The sequence below is a fragment of the Macaca thibetana genome, chromosome 4, assembly GCF_024542745.1.
Source record: "Macaca thibetana thibetana isolate TM-01 chromosome 4, ASM2454274v1, whole genome shotgun sequence".
Lineage (NCBI taxonomy): Eukaryota > Metazoa > Chordata > Mammalia > Primates > Cercopithecidae > Macaca > Macaca thibetana.
In genome coordinates this window covers 163,666,497-163,693,140 of record NC_065581.1, presented here as the reverse complement: position 1 = coordinate 163,693,140, position 26,644 = coordinate 163,666,497, and the positions used below count along the sequence as shown (strand labels likewise).

General features: G+C 38.2%; 1 protein-coding gene across 8 annotated transcripts in view; it reads left to right on the top strand.

Annotated features, from left to right (window-relative positions):
* The window catches only part of PDE10A (phosphodiesterase 10A), a 669,061-nt gene that overhangs the window by 408,226 nt on the left and 234,191 nt on the right, over positions 1–26,644 (top strand). For 3 of the 8 annotated variants that reach the window (XM_050789388.1, XM_050789387.1, XM_050789386.1), the window contains exon 2: positions 12,074–12,201. The exons of the other annotated variants lie outside the window; for them this stretch is intronic. In XM_050789388.1, coding sequence (XP_050645345.1) covers positions 12,165–12,201 — 37 coding nt within the window. In that variant the 5' untranslated portion in view covers positions 12,074–12,164. The remainder of the gene's footprint in view (positions 1–12,073; positions 12,202–26,644) is intronic. 8 annotated transcript variants of the gene reach the window in all.

The following is a 26,644-nucleotide window of genomic DNA, read 5'->3' as shown; positions in this document are numbered from 1 at the left end:
CATTTAACATTCACAAAAACTGCATACTGTAGGTGGGGAAATTGTCCGGACAGAGGTTACATTAATAAGTGATAGATTAGAGATTCAAGCTCACACCTGTCTGCTCCCAGAACTCATGTTTTCTTCACTATACTAGTATTTCAGATGGGGATTTCATGAACTGTAACATCATATTTTCTTAAAATGGCAGATGAATATAGGTTTTCCCCCTTTTTATGGAATATATCTGAAAGTACTGACTTGATAGCAGGGGACAAAGTAAAATCATAAAGCTCACTTTAGGAGCGGTGGCTCATGCCTATAATCCCAGCACTTTGGGAGGCCAAGGCAGGCGGATCACCTGAGGTTGGGAGTTCGAGACCAGCCTGACCAACATGGTGAAACCCCATCTCCACTAAAAATACAAAAATTAGCCGGGCATAGTGGCGCATTACTGTAATCCCAGCTACTTGGGAGGCTGAGGCAGGAGAATCGCTTGAACCCAGGAGGCGGAGGTTGCAGTGAGCCAAGATCACGCCATTGCACTCCAGCCTGGGCAAAAAGAGCAAAATTCCATCTAAAAAAAAAAAAAAAAATTCTTACTTTATTTCCCTCACTCTCCAACAGTTTGCTACCACCCCCAAGATAATTCTTTTCTAATATTAAGATGGGGAAGGAAAGTATTTTCACCTAGTGTCAATTTTAAGAATAACTTAGTTTGAAAGGTATAGACATATAGTTATACATATCAATTTTTTTTAGAGCGGTATTTACCAGCATTATAAATTACCTTAAGAACAGAAGATACATTTCTTATTGATGATAGGGAAAATATAAAGACTAATACTAGTTAAAATAGAAGAGAGTCATCTAGTTTTACTGGAGTGGTAACAAAAACAAAATTTAAAGCAAGCATTGTAATGAATCTTGGTTTTGGTTGCTAGATCTCTGAGCCCTCCATACCAATGACAGTCATCTGTCAGCAATGTTTGCTGAATGTTTCTGTGTGCAGGGACCTTTATGAGGTGTTCAACCTCATCTAACCTCTGTGGTTTGCAGCTTGAATTTTAAAAGGCCAAAAATAATGGTTGTTCTTTCCTGGAAGACATATGAAAATTATATGTTGCATTCTTTTTTTTCTAACAGTAATTTCCCAATGTCCTTATACCTTATTTCTGCTATCCTGTCAATCAGGTAAATAGGAAAAAAATTCATATCTGACATTTAAAGAAATCCCCCAAATATTGGGTGGGTCTGGAATTTGCTAATTGCCAGGTTTCTTCTGCTTTAACTTAATGAAACATGCAATGATTAAATTTTCTATCAGTACTGCTAGTGTTAATAAGATGAAACAATGAATTAAATGAGAAATTCCTTTGTCTGTTCGGGGAATACATGCTAAAATTTTACAGCAAAAAATAACTTACCCCCATCTAGTACCCAAGAACCTAAGGAAATTACTCATTTTGTTTTCCGTAAACTGCTGCTGTGCATGAGACAGGTATTAAATTTCAATTTGAGAGCTGGGTTTTGGTATGTAACTTTCTCCTTGTATCATTCTAATTGCCTTCTCCCCATATATACTTTCAGAAAATTTATGTTCCTCCCGTGTTTACTTCTTTCTTTGATTCCTCCACCCGAATCTTCTATGCATTGACCTGTTCCACGGATATTTACTGTCTTCTTTGTTCCACATGCAGGTGATATGATGAGAACAAACAGGACAAAATCTCTGCCCTCCAGAAACTCACATTCCACACGCCGTTCTACTCTCTGCTTTTCCACTTCCCCTGCTCTCATCCTTTAGAGTTGGTCACCCGCTGGAGATGGCTGGCGAGGTTGTATGGGAATTCCATCCCCCAGAGCTTGAGTGGATGCCCCACAGTTGGCGAGGTGCTGATTCCAAAGGTGCTGCCACCTGAAGTTTTGCTTGCATGCTGATTCTCCACCCTCAGATTTTAAGACAAAGTCCCCCAAGATTGTCTTTTGTCATTAGTTCAGCATTTTTTTTCAAGGCAAATATAAAAGAGCTATATAAGAAAGACTGCTGTAGGTAACATTACCGAGTTCTAGATGTTGGCTTCCCATCAAATTTCAAATCAAGGAAGCAAGTTGGTATTTCAACCTCTGAAGCCAACTAACATTCTTATGAAACGTCACTTAAAAGTATTAAGAATCATGGATTTTGGTGGCTTCTAGACTTTACTTGTGGTTTTCTTAGTAAATTACAATATGGTAGTATGATTTAGAATATTATTTCTATATAGCTTCAGGGGTTTAAACTATCATTTGACCCTTGTGGATGGTTATTAACATTTTTAATTAGAGGTTTGCTTGCCTTTTTTTAGGCCTTTTAATATATAGTATCAGGTCTCTTCTGGGACATGAGTATTTGCCCCACCTGGTCAGATCTCTGAGGAAATGGCAAAATGGGAAAGGAAATATTGAAGAGTCACAGGTTTCATATTTTGTAGCATAATGGGAGGGAGGACATCTTAACTATTGGTGTCTCAGTAAGAATTCAATTTTAAAAACTTGTTTTACTTGTGCAGTAGCTTAATGGAAGCATGTACTAGCTCATTCTTTCTCTACAATATTATCTGATTCTCATTATAGTGTTGACCTGAAGGAGGAAGTTGAGACACAAAATATAATTTTAAAAAATTTACTTGAGCCAAGGTGAGAGGACAGCCGCCTGGAAGACTCAGACCCAGGTCACCTTGGATATGAGCTCTGTTCGGCCTTTGTTAGAAGCAGGTTTTCCAAAGTGGAAAGGGGGACAGGGAGTGGGGCTGATACAGCTGTTTGTCAGGAATTCTCGTTGGTTAGACAAATAAGATTGATTAGTGATTGACTATACATTGGTGAAGTGTGGGGTATGCGGTATGGTGTCCAGTGAGTGGCCTTGCTTGGTTAGTTGACAGCTGCTTGTGGCGGCAGCTGGTCAGAGCACACATAGCAAGCAGCTTCAAGAGCTGATTACTTAGCTCAAGGAGGGGAAGTGGGATGCAACTCCTGCCTCACCCTCCTGCCTCTGTGGGTCTGATAATTTATAGCCGGCTCGCATTCCTCAGATAAAGTTTCTTTTCTTACTGTGTTTTATTGTTAAGTACCTATATTAGTTTCCTGTGGCTGCTCTAACAAATGCCACAAACTTTGTGGCTTAACACAACGGAAATACATTCTCTCATTCTGGAGAAGAGAAGTCTGGAATCAGGATATTGGCAGGGCTGCACACCCTCCAGAGGCTCAAAGGGAGAGTGCTTTCCTGCCTATTCCAGCTTCTGGGGACTCCAGGCATTCCTTGTCTTGTGGCAGCATCATTCTATTCTCTGCCTCTATTTTCGCATCCCCTTCTCTGTGCACTTCTCTCTCAAAACTTGCTCTGCCTCCCTCTTTTAAGGATACATTTGATTGCATGTAGGTCCCCCTCAGATTATCAAGGATAATCTCCTTAAAGTCAATGGACTGTGATTGCTAATCATACCTACAAAATACCTTCACAGCAACACCTTGATTAGTATTTGAATGAGTAACTGGGAATATTAGACTAGTCAAGTTCCCACATAAAACTGGCCATCACCCCTTGTAAACTTGGCACTCATATGCTTCTCTTTAAACTATGACTAATCTCCAAATAAAGACACCCACAAAGTCATACTTCCACAGGACATGATGCAGCTCTCTTACTTACAACCAAAAATGTGTTAACCCTTTCCCCAGAAGGGTATGCAAAAGTTCCTGGTTGGTGTTCATTGTTTTCCTTAACATCCTAGAACTTAAATACTGTGATGTAAAGTTCACTGTTATTCATGCATCTTATGTTAGATGATAAGGGATAAGAGCAGGAAGAATGCAGAGATAATTGCTTAATTATTTATATACCCACATACTCATAACAAAATAAGAAATACTCATAAACATTGCAGCCCTTATTTCTGAAACTGACTGCCTGGTCCTAGATAGTGTTTATAGCTACTTTCTTCCATTACTCATTCTATATTCCCTTTGCCCTCTGGGAGGACCACAGCCTGTTGTTCAGGGTTCTTTGCCTGTAGGGTGACCCAGACCCTCATTTCTGAGGGGCCTGGGTCATTAACAGTCCTGCCTGAAAGGGGTTGTTGGTTTTCCATTGACTTCAGTCACAGGGCATGGTGGCAGATGCCCTAAGGGGCATTCTACATTCCAGTCATGTTCTTCCTAACCTCCTTTCTGTAGCCGAAAAGCAACCAGGTGTCTAGGTGGTTCATTAGGACGAGGGGCCGAACCAAAAGGAATAACTAAGCCTTTGTTCACTTGCTGGGACAGTGTAAACAAGAGACACAAAATGGTGCTGGCTCCCCAGAGGTGCTGGCTGTCAATCTGCAGAATGGCACTGGGTGAGAGTCAGATGGATCAGCTAAGATGAGGGGTGCATTTCACTGCTGGGAAGTCTCAAACAAAAGGCTCCTGCCTCTTTATGGGCCTGTTGGCTGGGAGAAGGGCTAGGTATGGGAAAGTACCGAAACAAAGGGGAGAAAAGCACGTCTTCCAGGCCCCCAGTAAAAAGGCGGCTGAATGGAGGTGCCTAGACAAGGAAGGAAGATATGTGAACAAGCATGGCTGGCCCAGGGGTCAGGGAAGCCTGAGTCCTCAACTGCAACTCCATCCAGAAAGCTGCAGTGCACTGACTGTGCACCAACCATGTTGTATGGTGGCGTCAGTTTTTCTCCATGAGGGCTGCCAGGCACAACTCTGTAACTGCCTATGTTGGACCTGAAAGATCACACAGAGGATTTGGGCCTGGAGCCAGATTACCCGATAGTAGCAGCTCCATTTCCTCTTGGCAATCAGGATCAATCACCCCAGCCAGTACTTTGCCTATTGATTCAGAGGCCTGAGGAGCCCAAAGTGGCTGGGTGGCAGTCTCAACTTCCAGTTCATTGGAGCCATTGTGTCTTCTGATAGAAACATTCCTTCCTTTGAAGGACCAGCAGAGCATAAGGTTGTGGGAACAGGAAGTGAACATTTTAGTAGTAAATCACCAGGAGTAATATTAGGGGGTGCCATTCCTATTCCTCCCCACCCTTGATTCCTGGACCCATGAATCCCGGCTATGGGAGAAACGGTATCATACATTAGACGCCAGTTTAGTACATATACAGTCTCCCACAGAACATTGCCCCAGCCCTGCAAGATATCTCACCTAAACCTACCTGCTGCTGAGACTTCAAATGCCATTTTTCTTTTCTGTCAAACCAGCTACTTCAGGATATGGGGACATGGTTTGAACAGTGAATTCCATGATGATGGGTCCATGGTCATACCTCATTTGCTATGAGGTAAATTCCTTGATTAGAAGGGATGCCGTGTGGAATACCTTGAAGTGGTATCATTTAGGGCCCACTTGGATAATACAGGGTAAACTCCTCCTCCCAGGATCTTTCACTATCATCTCATCTTTTGCCATAAGGCAAATAAATATTCTATGGGTTCCAGGGATTTGACGTGGGTATCTTTTTGGGAAGTGATTTTTGGCCTCCTAGAGTATCTGACTGTTTTACTTGCAAACTTTGGCGAGGCAGTAAGACTGAAGAGGTAGTAGAGAATATACGGTAAAGAGGATCTGTAGGCACACTGATTTGTTTTGAAACATAGCTCAGGTACACGTTTGCTATGTTAACTTTGGCAAGTGACCTAACTTCTTAATCCTCTTTCCTCTTCTGTAAAATGAGGATAGTAAGAATCATTTATCTGGATTATTTTGAAGATGGATTTAGTAAATGGAAAATGATTAGTATACTGCCCCACACATAGTAGGTATTCAACAAATTCAGACTAATGCTATCACAAGCAACTGGCTAAGAAAAGCTTTGCATCAATCAAGCAGCTGTGGAGGCCGGGACTTGGTGGTTGACACATATGGATATGTTTTGTTTGTATTTATAAAAATTTTGAGTTATTTGCCACATGAAGAAATACTGGTAGGACACACAGGAAAACATACTTGTGTGTTTTCTTGGGGGAGAAATCTGGTGGGAATGAGACTTCTTAATATATATATTTTATATTGTTTTAATTTTTGAATGTGTAACAATTTGAAAAGGACCACTAAATAAAGAACTTCGAGGGATAAAAATTCATAAATAGAGGGTCATCTATACTTGTCTTGATTAAAAAACAAGACAAGCTAATAAAATACCCAGAGTAAAACTGTTGTTTTTTTGTTTGTTCTCATGACCCTTGAATCCATGGTGTTTCTTTTGGTATATAGTTACATTTTTTCCTTTGAGTTGAGTGAAATTTTTATATATATATACATTTTTTCTTAGCAGTCTTCCACTTAAATTTCACTGGTTGTTTTCATTGTGCATTTAAACATAGGTAAATTTATTTTATTTAGACTTGACAATTAGATCATTTGATGTGAACAACTGTACCTTAGAAAAATGTACTTAATTTGAAATATAATCCTGTTATTAGATTGATATAGAAGTCATATGCTTGTAATGATTTTAAAAATATGCTTCGGCATACTTAAGAAGCTCTCACGATACAGTTTTTATTTTTCCATTGGTTGTGACTTTTGATTTTTTGGGCCCTGTATTTCCACTTACCTCATTAAGCTCCATAGTGACTACTCGAAACAGCCTACATAGAGAAATGTGCTGTTGTGGTGAATATCTGCCTTCAAATATTAGCACTTTACTTCTGTGGAGAGCTGTATATTTTTGAAAAGAATTCAGTTTGTTGAAGCTTCATAAAAGCCCTGGGAAATAGGTGGGTCAGGCATCACTAATGTTATTTATCTTCATCTGTTCTATGTTGTCTACCAGCTTAAGTAAAAGACAGGGACCATGCTTTTGTCATCCTTAGATTTCTAGTATCTAGCATGTTGTTAGTGCTCAAAAATAGTTACTGAATATACAAATAAGCATACAGTCAGATAAAGAGATAAGAAAAATCACTAAAACCACATTTGGTGGCAAGTAAATGAAATAATCAAAACTAGGATCCTTGTTGTTAGATGTCTAGTCCAGATGTTCCTCTCACAACAACTGACTGATTCATAGTCTCTGCTTTAAATATGAGATCAGTTGAGGGCTACTTAAATCCATTGTGCCAAAGAGAATATATTAATCCCCGGTCCGAGGAGGATTTAGCACTTTTGTCCACCAGAATAATCAAAATTCTCAAATTGTAAAAACCTCAGAAACACATAATGAGAAATTGTTTTTTTCTGTTTATCAAACTTTTAAACAAAATGCTTATGCTTACCTGTCTTAGTAAATTCGAGCTGCTCCAACAAGTACCACAGACTGGGTGACTTTTAAACATTTATTTCTCACAGTTCTGGGGGCTGGGAAGTCAGAGACCATGGTGCTGGCTGATGCAGTTCCTGGGCAGGGCCCTCTCTCTGGTTGGCAGATGGCTGCCTTCTTGCAAGAGAAATGTTTTGAGAGACAAATCCTCTCTTTCTCATTTCTTATTAGGGCACTAATCTCTCAGCTCTTATGAGGGCACTAATCCTGTCAGTGAGGGCTCTACCCCTCATGACCTAATTACCTCCCAAGGACCCCACCTCCAGATACCACTGCACTGGGGATCAAGGCTTCAACATACGAATTTTGGGGGGAAACATTTTGTCCGTAGCACTGTTCTTCTGTCAGAGCATGGTGAGGTTCTAATTAGTATTAAATGGCCTAAAGTATTCTTTTGGAAAGGAAAGATTTAAGTTAACACCTGAATATTTTTTATGAGTGGTAAGGTTAGAATGGAAACTTGACAGATTTTCTTACCTCATATTTTCTCCATCATGTCACCATAATGGATCTAAAAAGGAAATTAATGTTTATTTCTATCACCATTTTTTCTAACTTAATGGGCTAAAATTTAACAAGTCAAAAACTGAACTTAACATCTTCTTTCTCATTGGGTAGGACACTTACCATCTTCTTTCTCATTACACCATATATACGTGAGTTTGAAAGCTGGTACTTATCTTTATTCTCATTCACCACTCTCTCCACATTCAGTCCATTCAATAAATCCTGCTGGTTATATTTTAAAAATATCTCTTGGCTACATCACCACTACCCTATATGTGCACATTACTTTTTCCTTGAAACTAATTGTTGTCACTAAAGTCTGATGGATGTTTCAGAAACTCACAGTAAACTTACTTGAGCTGGAATATAATCAGGACCTTCCACTAATTGACAAGAACCAGCCTTATTTCTACCTCTTTGCCTCTTATTTAAGCTCTGGCAACATCAAACTGTTTGTAGTCCCGTGCCCTTCTTGCATCTCTACCTTCTCATGCTGTCATCTCTGGAAATTCCAGACCATTTACTTGCTTTCTTAATTTCTTCTCATGAAGGCTCAGCTCAGGTGTCATTTCCAGAAGACATACCTGACCCGTTCCTCCCCATGATTCTCTCCTGACTCCAAGTATTGGGTTCATTTATTCAAACATTCATTAATTTAAATATGCATTGAGCTCCTACTGTTGACCAGGCGCTGTTCTAAGTGCTTGTGATACATCAATGAACAAAACAGAAGAGCCCTGTCCTTGTGAATTCATGTTTTCTAGTAAAAGAAATGGACAACAAATAAAAGTAAATTATGTAGGATATTCGAAAACTTAGAGTGCCACAGGAAAAATGATGTAGAACAGAGTGAGGAGGGTCAGGAGTTGGGGCAGTGGGGGCTGGGAGACAACAGTATTAAATACCATGTAGCTCTCATTTGAGACAGTGACATTTTGAACAATTGCTTGCAGGGGTGTGATGTAGACACCTGAGGAAAGAACAGTATTCCAGGCAGAGGGACAAGCCAGGGAAAAGGCCAGGATGTGGATGTATGCCTAGTTTGTTCAAGGTGAGAGATGTCATGAGGAACAGGCCATGTAAGGACTGGCCTTTGCTGTGTGAGATCAGGGGAAGTTGGAGGATTTTTAGCAGAGCAGCAACATGATCTAGCTAATGTTTTCACTGGGTACTAGATTGAGACCAGACTACAGATGTATGCAGGTTAACCAGTTAGAAAGCTATTGCAGTAGCCAGATGAAGGATGATAGTGGCTTGAATTGATGGTGTTGACTGTGGGGAAGGTGAAACATGATTAGGTTTTGGATGAATTTAGAAGTTTGCAACAACAGGACTGCTTAATGGTATGGATATGAGGTATGAGAGACGGCAAAGAGTCAGGGAGGGCTTGAATCTTCCCTGTCATTCTCCCTAATCTTGTGCATGTAACTGGGCATCTAGTCTTGTCAGCCTGCCATTTAATTATCAGTTTTATTCTACTACTGTTTCTCAACTGCACTGCTGCAGTGGCTGACTAATGGGCATTCCTGGCTTCAATCAATCGTTTCGATGGGAGTAAAGAGCATTCTAAAATCCACATCTGCTTATATCATTCTCAAGGTGAAATCCTGCGTATTTCCATCCACCTACAAATAAAATTCTGAAGTCCTTAGCATGGCATACGTATCCTTAAACTGCCTTTGCTTACTCTGAGCACCTATCCTCCACCTCTTCCACATGCCTTTTATCATATGTAATTTTTGAATTTCTGAAAAGGTTGATCCTTCGTGCCTTCTTGGGAGGGTATGTGCTGTTCCTCCTGTCTGGGATGCCCTTTCCATCTTGTCTGTTAGTGGATTACAAGGCTAAATTTGGGTGTCCATTTGTCTGTGAGAAGCTTCTCTGACCTTAGTATCTCACCTAGTCTGTTGCTTTTCTTCCTTTTCCTATAGACCTCATGTACAGTGATTGCACTTTTTATCCCACTGATTTGTAGCTGTTTGTGGTCTATCTTCCCTTAAGGGAAGCAAGCAGTAGTTTTATTTTATCATTATTTAGCAAAGGCCCAATACATGCATGATTAACTTTTGGGCAGTTGGGACAGTAATGCAGAAATGGGTAGAAATAAATTGGAGAGACTGATTTTATATTATACCATGTAAGAAAAAAACAGAAAAAGAGTTTGGCGGCCAACAAGGGCAAATGCATTTAGTAGGAAAGAGTCGAGGTGTAGGTGTGGGTTTTATGGAAATCTTGAGGACCATAGGAATGGGGAGAATAGCTGGAGCTGAAGGTTGTTTGGGGCCAGATGGTGGAGATGCTTCCATACTCTGTTTTTCTTCTTTGTTCTGGAACAGTGAGGAACTGATCAGATTTTTTAAAATGAAAATCTGAAACAGAGTGTCGTTCTTTTGGTTAAAGTGGACTTTGCACCTATCATGTTGTTTCATTACGTTGTAGCATTTACAAAAGGTAATCTATAACAGTCAACAATACTTCTGGATTCTTTCAGGGAGGGTAGGGACTGTGGGGAGGAGTAAGTTTACCCTTACAGAATCTTGACTTAATTTGTCATTGGGGGGAAAGAAAAAATCAAACAAAAGCTCTTGACAGTGCAGCCATCCAGAGAAGAAGAAAAGCTGCTGTCTGTTGAACTAAAAGAGATGCTGGGCTTCCCTTAGACTGAGGTTGGCAGCCCTGAGCATCTGGGTGATTCAGCCCACAATTGGGATATACGTATTTACCGGAAGTCGGTCCGGATTGAATAAAGAGGGAACTTCCTGCTTGTACTGAACTGAAGGTCATGGCTTATCCAGCGGGCGCTCCTGGTTCCTGTCTCTAGCCAGGGAGAGGAGAGACCCGTGGAGATGCCACAGAGGTGACCCCGCGCAAGGAACGGCAGGGTCCATGTTTAGAGAGTTTCCCGGGTTTCTCTGGTTTTGTGTATTTTCTATTGCGTCCTCTAGCTGCTGGACTCGGGTCTTGGGCCCTCCCCAGCCGTAGGAAGTTTCCCGCCCGTCCAAGGAAGCCCAGGCCGGAAGCAGGTGGGCGGAGTTTCTGGGGTGGGCATGATGTCATCAGAAGTGCCTGTGCCCACCTGTCACGTGCCACCTTGGCTGTGGCTGCTGATTGCATGAGGGCTGCTCTAATCCAGTCTTGAAGTGGATGGCGGCAGGGAGGCCGGGACTCATAGCAGGGAGCGCACGTGTGGGGAGCTTCAAGAGTGAGGGGACCTGGGGTGGACGAGTGCCTCAGGTGGACTCCAGAACCGTGGGTGTAAAGCCCATTGGCAGCTCCTTGGCTTGGCACCCAGAGATGGGGGTCGCTTGTGCCCTTGGGGGCGTGGGGCCTTTACAGCCCATTCAGCAGCTGAGTGGTCCCAGCTTCCTGCTGTGCTGAAGCCCTAGAAGACTTCTCAGAATTTCTTGAGTATGGAGTGTTGAGTGCTGCCCTGGAAGGTCTTGGAATGCCAGCTGGGCATGGGCTGGTCACAGACTTTTGGGCCCAGGGATCACTCCACGTCCCCCAGGAGAGTACTTCTGAGAGTAGAGTAGTGTGAAGGAAGATTGATCAGGAGCCCTGAAACCAGAAAGGCAAGTTGAGGGAGAAGGCTGTGCACTGGCATGGGTCTGCTCAGTTAGAGCACCTTTTGGCTGCGAGTAACAGAAACCCTACTTCAGATTACTTACACAATAGGGAAAATTTGCATCACAAAACATGAGCCTTTGAGGAAGGGCAACTCCAGGATTGATGGATTTAGTTACTCACACCCGTGGATCTGCTTCTTTACCCTTCCCACTTTGCTAATGGACTTTGTTTTGATGGTGGCAAGATCAGCTCTTTGGCTGTAGGCCTGGTATGCACATTGGAAGAAGAGTGGACTTTTCTGTGTGGAGCTAAACTAACAACTTTCAGGGAAGGAGAGTATTACCATGACTGATTTAGCAAATCAGGATTTATTCTGAACTGGAGATGGTGACCTTCCCTGAGAGGGAAAAATAATGGCTAACTGTCTGAACAAAGACAATAGCAGTGGGAGTGAAGACGGTTTAAAGGAGGCAGAAACACTGAAGGTACGATCGACAGAAATCAGTGATTTGCATTTAGGGATTGAAGAAGAGGGCGGATTGGAGGATGACTGGGATATTTAGTTTAGGTAATTAAGAGGATGATTTCATTTAAAGAGATGGGATATGAAAGAGGGAGGAGAAGGAGGAGAAGAGGGAGAAGATTCTAGTAGGTTAAGGTGTAGCCATGCTGAGAATTATCTGTTAGTTATTTGATTTTTTTGTTTTGTTTTTGTTTAGAAGCTAATGGTATAGATATAGAAGTCATCCACAGAGATGTTACAGTTGAAGAGATGGGGGTAGAGAAGACTTTGAAGGAAAAGAATGTAGAATGAGGATAGAAGAGAGGAAATCCCAACATTTAACAGGTGAGTAGAGGACACTAAGCCAGCAAAAGAAATTTAGAAGGGACATTCAGATAGACAGGAAGCAAACTAGTACTCTGTAGCTCTGTTTTGATCTGCCAATTCATTAAAATTATCAATTGATGAAAACTTTGTTTGGTTCACACCTTGAGTCTTTTTGGTGCCAACGTTCACTCAAGACCCCTACAATATCATTGACAGGGTTTCATTGCACCAAAAAAGTTTACAGTGTTTCATTCTGGATGGGTTAGTTTTAATGGCTTTTGAGGATTTCTGTGATGTTCTAGTTGGGTGATTTTTCCCTTTATTTTTCATAGGGTGGTTACATATTTGCTTTAGGCAAATTGATTATTGGCTAAATGACCTGCTTTACTATGTTATGTGGAGAAATTTCCAAGAAACTAAGGGATTAGTTAACAATATCTGATCCTACTGAGACCAAGGGAGATGAAGACTGTGATAATGATATTTAGCAATTTGGAAAGCTGGTTTAACCAAAAAATGATTTTCATGCAGTTATGGGGAATGAAATCATTGGGTGATGATTAATGCATGAATTAGAATTACGGACATTAAAATAAGCACTGGACTACTCTTTTGACTTTGATGGTGAAAGAAAAATAGAAGGTGTGGTGGGTTTACCAGGTGTGAAGGACATTTTGTTGTTGTGAATCATGTTTCAGGATTGGTGGAAGTATGAGTGTCTTAGAAATCTTTACATTAAAAGGGGCAAGGAGAGTTTGAAGACATGAGACATAAAGGGGAAATAACTAAGTGAGCAATTAAAATAACGAATCAAGAACCAAAAAAGAGAGCCAGCTGAGTTAGGAGAGAAGCTAGAAAGTGGGTAGAGGTTCAGAGAAACATTGCAGAGGAAAAATAAAGGATCCTCTGAGTAACAAAAGGCTAGGTCATGTGTCAGGGTGATCATGCCATGTCCAGATGCTTAGGAGTAATGGAACAGTCTTGGGCTGGCTGCTGTGGGATCAATATAGGGATCCATCTAAGAGACGGAAAAGAATTGACCCGACTGCATTTTTCTCTAACCAGTTAGAAATGCAGGTCACAAAACTCGAATGATTAGGTTTCCCTAGTGTGGGGTGGGACTAAGCAAAGAATTCTGTGGTGCTTGCTGAGGTGTTATTGCAGTAATTGGCAACGGTTTTTAAACTCAATAGCGAGGCAAAGTTAATTCAAATGGGAGAGAAACTAGATGAACAGGGACCACAGTGTACAGTTGAGGGCAAATACCTGACTCAAAAGTAGTGAAAGGAAGAATGAGGTGTAAGGATAGGATGGTGTTATCAGAGAGGGGAATTTTGTCACAGGAGGGAGTAGATAATTTTTCTACTTATTCGTGGTTTATAACGGCATGACCTCTAACCCACATAGAGGAGGGAGCAAATGAATCATACCCTGTTTTAACAGGTAAGCTTGAGGGAATAATAAACAGTTATAATGTAATATCGGAAATCTATTGTTTTATTAGCTGTATAACCAGGATGACAGTTTATAAGGTGTATTAGTTTGAGATACTTGTAAATTATGGTATAAATGCATTCTCACTTTTAATAAAGAGCTTTTTAATGTACAGTCTGAGCTGAGACTAGTAAGTAAAACTCTTACTTTTGTCATTTACAATGTGTTGATTACGTTGACCAGATTAGTTTTCAAATAGCAAGTGTGACATTTCTCTGAGTATTTTTAAGGTGTTTTAAAATGATTTTTAAGTCAAGGATAGGTTTTTTGAAGATTAATTTTGAGGTGAAATAGTTTTTATGAGACAGTTTGTGTCTTTAGCAGATTCTCTTTGGATCCCTCAATCCTGAATTCACTGGTGTGACTGAGCTCCACTTGCCTGAGTGGCTGGAACTCTCTCCCCTGCCTTGTGTTTAGAGCTGCAAATATTGGCCAGCATTTGAAAGCAGTTAACCTATTCCCAATCCCCAAGCACCCCCCCCCCTTTTTTTTTTTTTTGAGACGGAGTCTCGCTCTGTCACCCAGGCTAGAGTGCAGTAGTGCGATCTCGGCTCGCTGCAGGATCCATCTCCTGAGTTCATGCCATTCTCCTGCCTCAGCCTCCCAAGTAGCTGGGACTACAGGTGCCCGTCACCACGCGCAGCTAATTTTTGTATTTTTAGTAGAGACGGGATTTCACTGCCCCAGCACCGTTTTTAGTAGAACTAATATAAAAGGCACACATACATTTTCTAACAAATTGCTTTTTTTCTTTTTTTAATAAGGTAATGGAGTCAGTGTTCTGAAACTACAGCTTTGACATTTATTTGCATAAGTAGGAGGGGAAGTGGTTCCCATATGCAGCTAGAACACCCCTTTAAAAAAACTCACTTTCTCTTAAGTTTGAATTTGAAGGCAGAGGCTTTTATTATTATTAATGCCATATGTTGGACGGTTTGTTTTGTTAATAAGTTGCTAAAACCTGCTTAGCTCCTAACTTTAACCTACACTCTCACAATTACAAACACCTTCCTTCCTCCAGGGTTCACACAGTAATGGCTGAAGTGCCAGGCACTATAAGCTGATAAGATAAGAAGCACATGGCACATTGTCATAAGCCAGGGGTCCCTACTGGGCCCGCTGACGCACACAGTCTTCCCCTGATGTCAAAGGGCCGAGAAGTTGCACCTTGGCTCTTTTCCCGAATTTTGTGCCAGAGCAGGGGAAAAGACTCTTTGTTTGAAAAAACAGCTATTGAGATATTTTTTTTAATTGCTTTTCTTGACTGTAGGCCAGATTCCTGTCTGTTTAAATGGCTTGGTATTATTTCTGAGTTGTTTGGCAGGAATAATGTTTGCTAGCAAAAATACGTTTAATTCATTTATACATAACATTTCATGATCAGTTCGTTGCCACTTCTAAGACTTTGAATTTTTGCATTTTTTGGTGAGAAAGTAAGTGTGGCAAATTTGATGAAAGGCAGAGTTCAATATATCTCATATATAAGCTTTTAAACTCTGTCACCAGTATTTGGACAATGAACCCTGTCTTAATAAATCTATGAGGAGGGGGAAAGCTAAATGTAGACGAGGGTCATTTCAGTAACACTTAATGCCTGACAAGCTGTTTATCTCAATTACTTATTTCATATACTGAAATATGAAAAATGTTAGATTCATGAGATGGAACTGTTCAAGACTAGTAGTAGTCTACTAATGCATATGCCAAACACATTCTCTCTACTGATAAAAAAAAAAAAAAAATCCAGACATCATGAACATGCTCTACGGCCAAATTGTCATCATAGTGAAAAGTCTGCACAGTACGTTATTCCATAAAATGTCATTTAATTGTTTTATGGGCTCCTTATGAAGTCCTAAAGAATGAAGATAATTACAAACCTGTAATTTTATGGCTGCCTTGTGGAAGAGGGTAGACCAAAGTGCCTATATCAGGATGAAAGACCTGAAAATCTAAATAGCCTAGCGTATTATATATAAAACTTTTCGTAATTAATTATGAGATTAGCTCAGATTAGTGAAATATAGCCAGTTTTGCATTGTCATTTAAACTTGAAATTTTAACATGAACGCTACTTGAACAAAGTTGGCAGTGAGAATTGTGGATTACAATTAGCACTCTACAGAACGGTGAGACATACTGGAAGTAAAGCTAAGGATTACTGCTTTTTTGTTTGTTTGTTTGTTTGTTTGAGATAGGGTCTCATTCTGTTGCCCAGGCTGGAGTGCAGTGGCACGATCATGGCTCACTGCAGCCTCAACCTCCCTGAGCTCAGATGATCCTCCCACCTCAGCCTCCAGCGTTTCACCTTGTTGCTCAGGCTGGTCTCAAACTCCTAAGGCTCAAACAAGCCTCCAGCCTTGGCTTCCCGAAGTGCTGGAGTTACAGGAGTGAGCTACGGCACCCAGCCGAGTGACTATTTAATGTTTACATTTTTGTTACCAAGGAAGCAAAAGAAAGTATTTTAGTAATTTCGAAATGCCACTGAATTGTTAAAATGACATTTTTGAATTAAGGTATTTTACAGAAACCGCTTTATAACAATGTCATATTGGATCTTTTGATGAATGTTTTGTTGACTAGGTATAAACTAATTTTTTTATACTTAGGTGGTAATAAGAGCTGCCATTTTCTGAATTTTTTAAAGCAATTTTCATGTATGAGGTGTAGATATTATTATCTCCATTTTCCAAATGAGGAAATTGAGGCATATTTCCTCATTTGTTAAGTGACTTATTTCAAAAATTCTGTAAATGGTAGAACTAAGAGTACCTTGGTAGTCATCGTTGATAATTAGAATTTTCTGTTTTCAATTAAATGCTGCCATAGAGACCAGAATAATAATGCCACTTTTCTTCAAGCACTAAACTTGCTTTCATGAAAAGATTAAGTATTAGGGAAGGAAATTAGAGTTTTACAGGTAATAGGTGACATACATACATGAAACGTTCAAGGAAGCGGAAGTGCCATGTTTAAATCTTTCTCTGATGTAAAGATAAGCGGACACAATTCTTCCGTGCTTCACTGCTCTGTGCAGTAAGTTCATGTTAGTAGGGTGCACAGCTTAGATGCCTGTGTTTCTACTCATAGTATTTCTTAGTCACTAGGGACAATTTGGCTCCTAAATGTTAAGAAAGAATTAGCAGCTGTTGAAGTGGAGGAACAAGATGTTTGACAGCAGCATAGCAAGTTGGGGGCTGTGTAACGAATGATCTGAAGTGGAACAGCTATAGTGTGAACAAGTGAATAGAAACTTTTGAAGTATTTGCAGCACAGCTTCAAACAGTGTAGCATGACTGTGGATTATCAGAAAATAAATACAAGCAGGTCAACTGGTACTAAACACTTATGAATGGGGATTTCTTTTTAAAAGCCAAATCAGTTTGCCTAAGAGGTGAAGTGTAATGCTTCCAAAGAGTGTCACAATGTGTTAAAATGGCTAAGGTCACAAATTAGAGAACTATCTCTCCAAGAACAAAATGTGAAGAGAACTGTCTTAGGAACTCTGGCCTGTCTCACTAAGATAACATTATCCATAGCAGTGATACTGACTCTCAAGCATAGGAATGTTTAGAGTATCTCATTGATGATGCCTAAGTGATGTGTAATTTCTTGTTCTAGTCTATTGGTGGGACTTGAATTCCTAGGTTTCCCAAGAGAATTGCATGGTGTGTGCTTCTCCAGTATTTTCATATTTATCAGCAAAGATCTAGTAAAATAAATAATGAAATCAATTGTTTTGTAAGGTAAGCAAGGCAGAGGACAGATGTGGTTCCCAGAGACTCAGGTTGCTGTTCTGCTCGCAAACAGCTGGAAGATTCGGTGTCATATAAGTGTCTTAGATGTGATCAAAATAATGAAATTACTAGAAGTAATGAAAGCACCTCAGTAAGATAATAGTTTTATCTGTCTGTTCCTTTGATTCTGAAACATATATTGAATGCTTAGTGTGTGAAAGTATAGTTGATTCTCATTATTTTTGAATTTTGTATTTGCTCATTTGCTTACTCACTAAAATTGATTTGTAACCCCAATCCTCACAGTGCTTTCACTGTCATTTGTGGACATGTGCGTGTGCAGAGTAAGGTTATGTACTGATTGGTTGATGAAAATGTCACTAAAGGCTTGTAGGAACCTAACCTTGTATTTCCACTAGGAGCAAGATTTGGTCAAGTGTTTGCTGATTCAGTGTTTGTGTGGGCTTTATAGAACATAATGCTGCTAATAATAATAGACTGTAATTACTAGCACTCAGGATAAGATGAATAAGACGTAGTTTCTACTTCAAAGACCAGAGAAAGACTTCATATCAATGCTTAAGAAATTGATGTATGTCTTATATAGCACTGATTTTCTGGCAGACCCTTTTTTGTTGAGATGCCAGCTTATCATTAAAGAAAATCGAGTTATTTCCTCTTTTAAAATTAAGTAGTGTTTGAGAAGATTGGTTTTGATTTTGAAAATACCATATAGCTTATAAAAAATATGCTGTTTTCTTGATATTAACAAAGCAAAATCATGTGAATTATAAAATTCAAGTGTGTATGTTTTGAAAGTATATGAGAAAATATCACTGTTGGTCCAGTATTAATTCTTACTCAAGGACTGTCCATTTGTTATGATTGTTTCTCCTAGTGGCTTGAGCTAAATGTAAGCACTAGGAACACGGTAGTGCTACAGTTGCTTGTTTTAGATATCAGATCGGATTGATGGTTTTTGTTTTTGTATGCTTATTATTTTTGACACAATATTTGTCCAATTATTAAAAGATTCATTCTGCCTTTTAAACAATTTTAAGTCTACATTTTTTTCAGAAAGGAGAGCATGAGTTTTGCTAGGACTGCCTTTAGGATAGTAGTCATATTGGATTAAGGATTCACCCTGTGGACCTCATTTTACTTCATCATCTCCTTTAAGATCCCTTCTCCACACAGAGTCACATTCTGAGGTACTGGGGGTTAGGACTTCAACACATGAATTTTGGAGGAACACAATTTAGTCCATACCAGAGAAGAATGTACATTGTGGTTTCTGTCCCAACTTTTCTTGGCTCTCCATTGGTTAGAACGGGTAAAAAATTTTTGTGTAGCTTACATTCTAAAGTTTTTCCTGCTTAATTTTTTCCTCTCCAGAAAACAAACACTTTTGGCACTTCCAATTTTTTTTCTTTTTCTCTTAACAGCAAAGAACATATGTGGGTTTATGCAGCTTGATGCAGTCCTGAGTTTCCTTCAACATTTATTGATAGTGCCTACACACAGGGAACAGTAAACCGGAATGAGAGTAGGGAGTAACGTTTCCTGTGAAGCATTCTTCCTTGCTTGAAAAAACAAATTTTGGGAGGAGATTTAAGAAGAGGGTATGAGTTTAACAAGACAAGAGGAACATTTCCTATAAAGAGACATGAAACAAGCAGTTTGAACGGAGGGAAGACTGTCACAGGCTGTGAAGGTAAACAGAAATAATTATATTATACTACAAATTTGAACATAAGAATTTCGGGAAGACAGAAACATTCAGACCCACAGCAGTCACTTAAACAATGGTGATATCAAGGTTAATTGTTAAGCACATTGGAAAGGTTGGAATACGTTCTTTGAACATTGACACAGTCTTACAACACTCGTGCAAAAGAAGAAAGAATAATAAATTCATTTCTTGATGTGGAACCCAGGACAAATGATGGCAATTACATGGGCTATTCACACTGTGCATTTTAATAGTCTCAATTAGGGACAATTTAGATTATATCCTTTAGTAAGGAGAAAAAAAGGCCCCTACAACAATGCTGTTCAAGAGAAATGTAACGTGAAATAAAGATGACAGATGTAAGTTAAAATATTCTGGTAGCCACTTTAAAAAGTAAGTGAAATTAACTTAATAATAAAATGGACTTAATTTATTCCAGAATATTAGAATTTTAGCTTCTGATTATTAAATAATTATTTAATGAAATATTTTACAGTCTTACATTTGTACTGTTGTCTATGAAATCCAGTATGTATTTTACACTCACAGCACATCTCACTTTGGAGTAGCAACTTTTTAAGTCTCCAATAGCTACTTGTCAGTAATGGCTATTCTGTTGAACAAGCATAGCTGTATAAACTTTGTGACTTTCCAGAATAGTTTCTTTTTCATTTTCTCACCAATAACATTTTCAACAGCAAAATTAGCATAAATTTCTCTTTGCTTCTTCACAATTTCTTGGATAGATTTATTCTTACTGCAGATCTCAGCAAGCTCAGCATACCTTTGGTTTTTGTTATTAAATGAAGAACTTCCACCCTTTAACTTAAAGGAACTACTTTATGGCTTCTCTGTGATGTATCTGAATTGCCGACATCACTACTCTTGCACTTTGGGGTTATTATTAAGTAAAATAAGGGTGACTTCAACACAGACACTGGGATACCATGACAGTTGATCTGATAAGCAAGATGGCTACAAAGTGACTGAGGGATGGGGAGTGTCTATAGCATGGAGAAGCTGGACAAAGGGATAATTCATGTCCTGGTTGGGACTGAGCTGTACCATGTGAGATTTTTATCATGCTACTCAGAGCAGTGCACAATTTAAAATTATGAGTTGTTTACTTCTGGAATTTTCCATTTAATATTTTGGACTGTGGTTGACTGTGTGATTAACTGAAACTGAAGAAAGTGAAACCGTGGATAATGAGTGGGGGCTACTATACTTAGTTCTTTTTAAAAAATGCCTGTTGAGTACCTATTGTGTGCTGGGCACTTGGCTTAGGCCAGATGTTATAAAGGTAAGTAGAGACTCTTAGCTTCCAAAGAAATAAGAATTTTGAGGTTAAAGCAGATAAATAGATTATCAGCAATAAGATAAGCTGAAAGATGGAAACATAATAGAAGGAGCTTTGGATTTGCATTCAGAATGTTTTGATTTTGATTCTAGTTTTAATGCTTTTTAGACATGTGACCTTGGATTATTTATATCTTGGAACCCCTTTATCCTTATTGGGAAAAGACCAATAAAATGCCTGATTTTAATAAGCACTCTATAAATTATATATATATATAAAATATATATATATATTTTAAAAAGTATTGAGAGAGACAAAACACCTGATTACTGAGTCTGTTAAGTATATGAGGAGAGATTGGGAATGGGTTTCATAGTAGAAATAATAAGCAGGTGTTTACAGGGAAGTTATCAGCGAAGAAAAGGCACTATTAGCAGTGGAGTAAATGTGCATAAAGGCATAGGACAATAAACATTGGTTGAAGAACACTTTGACAGTTTTTCTAGGTCATTTTCAGCCCATGGCTATGTATTTTTAAAAATCAGGCATAGATTTGAATGCCATTTCCACAACTTACTAGTTGTAAGTAATTTTGGCTTCCTTGACTGAAAAAATAGAGATAATAGTGAAAGCCCCTCTTGTGTGCCCTTCCAGTTTCTAACCCCTTAAAGTAACACTTTTCTGACTTCTTACAGATAGTGACATTTTTCCAACTTTAAATAAATAGAATCATGCAGTATTTATCTTTTATGTCTGGTTTTTGTTCAACATTATGTTTGTGTACTTCACTGATATTATTCCATGCAGTTCTGAATAGTTTATTCTCATTATTGTATGATACTCCATTGTGTGAATATACCAAGTGATTTATCTGTTCTAATGTTGATGGATATTTGGTAGTTTCCATGTTTTGGCTATCATAAATAGTGCTTCCTTGAATATTGTAATAATATATATGGCTTTTGATGGACGTAAGTATGCAGTTTTAAGGGTGTAATTTCTGGGTCATAGAATATGCATGTGTTCAGATTTTTCAGTAGATTGCTGCCAAATAATTTTTCAATGTGATTGTATCAATATAGACTCTTACCAATAGTGTATGACAGTAAGGATAGGGATTTGGACTTGCTCATTTTTTCATATTTTACTTACCAGAGTTGAGTTTGCTTTTTAAAAATATGATTATGATCATGTCACTGAGATGCCTAACAAAGCCCTTTAGCAGCTGTTGGTTGACTTTAGAACACAGCAACTGATGACTTATCAGGCACTTTGTGATTTGTCCTGGCTTTGGAGATTTTGGAGATTTCCTGTCCTATGTTTTCTGGCATTCATTTCCAGACACTGACCCACACTGTGACCTTTGCCAGAGCTGCCAAACTATCTTCCAGAGTACCATTTCACATTCACACCAACAGTGAATGAGATCCTGTTGTTCCACATTCTTGCTGGCATTTGGTGTTGTCGGTGTTCTGGATTTTGGCCATTTAAATAGGTATGTAATGGTATCTCGTTGTTTGAATTTGCATTTCCCTCATGACATATAATGTAGAGCATCTTTTCATTTGCTCATCTGTATATCTTTTTGGATGACATATCTGTTAATGTTTTGGACTTCTTTTAATAATCAGGTTGTTTGTTTTCTTATTAATGAGCTTTAGAGTTCTTTGTCTATTCTGGGTAAGTCTTTATCTGATATGTGTTTTGCACCTATTTTCTCCAAATCTGTGGCTTGTCTTTTTATTCTCTTGACAGTTTCTTTTGCAGAGCAGAAGATCTTAATTTTACTGAAGTACAACTTATCAATTCTCTCTTTCATGGATCGTGTCTTTGTGTTGCTTCTAAAAAGTAAATGACATGCCCAAGGTCATCACATTTTCTCCTATGTTATTTTCTAGGGGTTTTATCAATTTGTGTTTTACATTTAAGTCTATGATCCATTTTGATTTAATTTCTGTGACTGGTTTAAGGTGTTTGTCTGTATTCATTTTTTGTCATGTGGCTGTCCAGCTGTTCCTGTACTATTTGTTGAAAAGATTATCGTTTCTCTACTGTATTGCATTTGCTCCTTTGTCAAAGATCAGTTTCATGTATTTATTTGGGTCTGTTTATAGGCTGTTTCATTCCATTGGTCCATGTATCCATTATTTCCCTAATAACCACATGGTTTTGATTATTGTAGCTTTATTGTATGTCTTGAAGTCAGGTATTATCAGTCCTCCAACTTCATTATTCTCTTACAATATTGTGTTTGCTATTGTGAGACTTTTGTCTCTCAATATAAACTTTAATCAGTTTTCCAGTAACCGCAAAATAACTTCCTGGCGTTTCTATTTTGATTGCACTGAGTGTATAGATCAAGTTGGGAAGAACTGACATCTTGACAGTATTGAGTCTTCCTATCCATGAACATGGAGTATGTATCCACTTATTTAGTTGTTTGAGTTTTTTTCATCAGAGTTTTGTAGTTTTTCTCCTATAGAGTTTGTATTTATTTTGTTAGATTTATATGCAAGTATTTCATTTTCTGTGTGCTAGTGCAAGTGATACTGTGCTTTTAATTTCAAAATCTACTTGTTCATTCCTGGAATATTGGAAAGATGCTGATTTTTGTGATTTAACCTCATATGCTAAAAATCTTGCATAATCGCTTATTAGTTCCAAGAAGCTTTTGTTGATTTTTTAAAAAAATTTTCCATATAGACAATCATGTAATCTGCGAACAGTTTTATTCCTTCCCTAACCGTAAACCTTTAGTTTTCTATTCTTGTCTTATTGCATTAGCTAAGACTTGTAGCTCTCTTTTGACTACTTTATGAATGGAATATCTTTTCCCATCCCTCCACTTTCAGCCTATTACCTATTTTTGTCTTTGTATCTAAATTGGATCTTTTATAGACAACATATAGTTGAGTTATTTTTTAAAAACCCATTCTGCCAATTTTTTGTTTTTTAATTGGAGATTTTAATCTATTTACATTTGAAATAATCAGTAAGTATGGAGTTACCCCTGCCATTTTGTTTTGTTTTATATGTTTATGTTTTTTTGTTCTCCATTTCCTCTGTATGCCTTTGTGTGTGTGTGTGTGTATGTGGTTTTTGTTTTGTTTTGTTTTGTTTTGAGCATATTGTTTTTGTTAGTTTCTCATTTCCTTTTAGGTTTTTATAAAATGAGTATTCTGGAGTTTACAATTGACCCATTAAACTTACAACAAATTATTTTGAATTAATATCGACTTAGCATTAATAGTACAAATAGTCCCTGAGTCACAGTGGTTTTACTGATTATGTTTATTCTTTTATAGCAGTGCAAAAGTGATACACATTCAGAATGCTTCTTGACTTAAGATGGGCCTATGTTTGGATAAACACATTGTAAATTGAACATTTTTAAAATTGAAAACATACTTCCAATTTATGATATTTTCAACTTAAAATGTGTTTATTGACATGTAACCCCATTATAAGTGGAGGAACATCTGTATACAGAAACTCTGTTCTATACAACTTTGTTCCTTCTCTTTTATTTTGTGGCTATAAATTATATTTTTACATCTGTGCTCAGTAACAGAGACTCTTAATTTTTGTTGTAAGCATTTGGTTTGTAGATCACATAAGGATAAAAAGAGGAGTTACAAACAAAATACAGTAATACTGGCATTTGTATTTGCCCATGTAGTTGTTTTTTAATCAGTGTTCTTTATTTCTTAATATTGCCTTGACTTACTGTGGTCCTTTCTTTTCTACATGAGGAACTCACTTTAGCATTTCTTGTAGGACAGGTCAGTTGGTGACAAACTCCCTCACTGTTTGTTTATCTGTAAATTTCTTAATTTCTACCTATATTTTAAAGGGTAGTTTTGTTGTATATAGAATTTTTGGTTGGCATTTATGTTTGCTTTGAATGCTTTAAAAATGTCATTCTATTGCCTTTGGCCTGCATAATTTCTCCTGAGAAATCAGCTGTTAATAATAATTTCATTGAGGCACCCTTTTATGTGGTGAGTTGCTTCTCTCTTGCTGCCTGCAAGGTTCTGTTTTTGTCTTTGTATTTCAGCAGTTTGATTATAACATGTTTTGTTGGTGATCTCTTTGCATTTATCCTCCTTGGAGCTCATGAAGCTTCTAGGATGTTTAGATTAATGTCCTTTATCAAAGTTAGCACTCTTTGACTATTGTTTTTTCAAATAATCTCTCTACCCCTTTCTCTTTTTCTTCTCCTTCTAGAAACTCCTGCTATACATATTTGGTAGGCTCGATGGTATCCCACAGTTCTTTTGCACTAGTTAAGACATGTACCACTTTTTTGGTTATGATATGTCTGAGATATCTTTTTTCATCCTCTCAATTTCAACCTATTACCTGTTTTTGTCTTAGTATCTAAATTGGATCTTCTATAGAAACATATAGTTGAGTTATATGCAATGATTCTCTTAGGCCTTGTTAATTTTTCTTCGTTCTTTTTTCCTTCTGCTTGTCCATCTGTATAGATTCACAGTATTTACTTTCTGCTTGTCCATCTGGATAGTTTCAGTGTACTTACCTTCAAGATCAAAGGTGAAGGATATGTCACCAGTAGACCTGTCTTGTAAGAAATGCTGAAGTGAGTCTTCTGCCTGCGCGTATCTGCTGCTGAAACTGTCTAGTGAGGTTTTTAGATAAATTATTGTTCTGTTCAGCACCAGAATTTCTGTTTGATTACTTTTATGATTTCTGTGTCTTTATTGATATTCCCAAATTTTGAGACAATAATCTTTTGGTTTCCTTTAATTCCTTGTCCATGATTTCCTTTAACTCTGTGAGTATACTTAAGACAACTGATTGAAGTATTTAGTATGTTCCAAATGTGCTTCTTCCAGGACACTTTCTGTTCATTTTATGTGTGTGGGTGAATTGCCTATACCATCTTCTTTGCATGCTTCATAGATTTTTGTTGCAAACTTGACATTTTGAATATTATAGCTCTGTAAAACAAATTTTCTTTCTCTTTATTATTTTTGTTTCTTACTGTGGGTTGTAGTTGTTTAATTGTTTAGTGAGTAATCTATTTTTGGTGTCTGTTTTAAACTACTTAATTGCATTCTTTGTTCTGTGTGGTATCAGAACTCTCTGTTATTTTAAATTTGTTTAGTTGGTGTGTTGATAGAGATTTTATTGAATATTTAAAGCCATAAAAGGAAGGAATAAAAATAAAATCTGTCCATCTCTGCATATTGGCTCTGAGTTAGCAAAGTCCTTCAGTGCTTAGCTAAGCTTTTCACAGCTCTGCCTTAGCCTCCACTTCCTGTTCTCTCACTGAGGCTAGACATCAGCCAGAGGTAAGAATTTGAGGATTTAGTATTTTCTCAGGTCTTCCTTGAGCATGTATCCTTCCCCAGGCATGCATTTGGCTTTCTAAATTCTCTTGTATATGCCAGAGCTTTCAATGCCTTACTTCCCCTCAAAGAATATCTCTTCCAAGCTTTTCTTTCCAGTGTTTCAGTATGTCTGTTGTTGGCTTTAGCTGCAGTCTTTTGCCCTCAGGTGAAATGTTATCAGGATTACTTTCCATGTAGCCACCCTTCTTTCTGAGAGAGTTCTGAGTTAGGTGAAGTAAAGTCATATACTTAATGTCAGACAGATCAAAATAGAAAACCAGACTCTTTGAGAACAAGATCTGCTCTCTTCCCTGTGAAATTAGAGATCAAGTTCCCATGCTGGGAATGTGGACTGCCATCTTCAAGATTTCTGCTGACCCAGGGGGTTGGAGTGGGGCAAAGGTAGATTAAATGCTGCAAAGGTCTTTTACTGTTTTTAAGTTGCCTATTTCTGTATTCAATATTTGCCTGGTTGCTGTAAACATTGGACTGTTTTCCGGAGTTCCGACAAAGTTGATTTTGACAGTTTTAGCTTGGTTTTTGGTGTTTTTGTGGAAGGATAGGCCCTTTGAACTCTCTGCATTGTCATTTTTTTTTTTGGTTATTCTAAATGCTTTTTGAAAGTGACCTGAGTTGATTTCTACTTATTCTCTTAAGCTTGAATGTATTGGAGTGAGAATTACTATAATCCTCCCATGCAAGCATTCCATAGATTATTCAAGAGGTGCAACATTTCTTTATTTAAAAAAACATCGTTAGTTCTGTCCAAAGTATTTCCTCTGTGCAATGTTTTGTACCAGAGAGTTTATACTAACCTATCAGTATATTGTAGCATTAGATT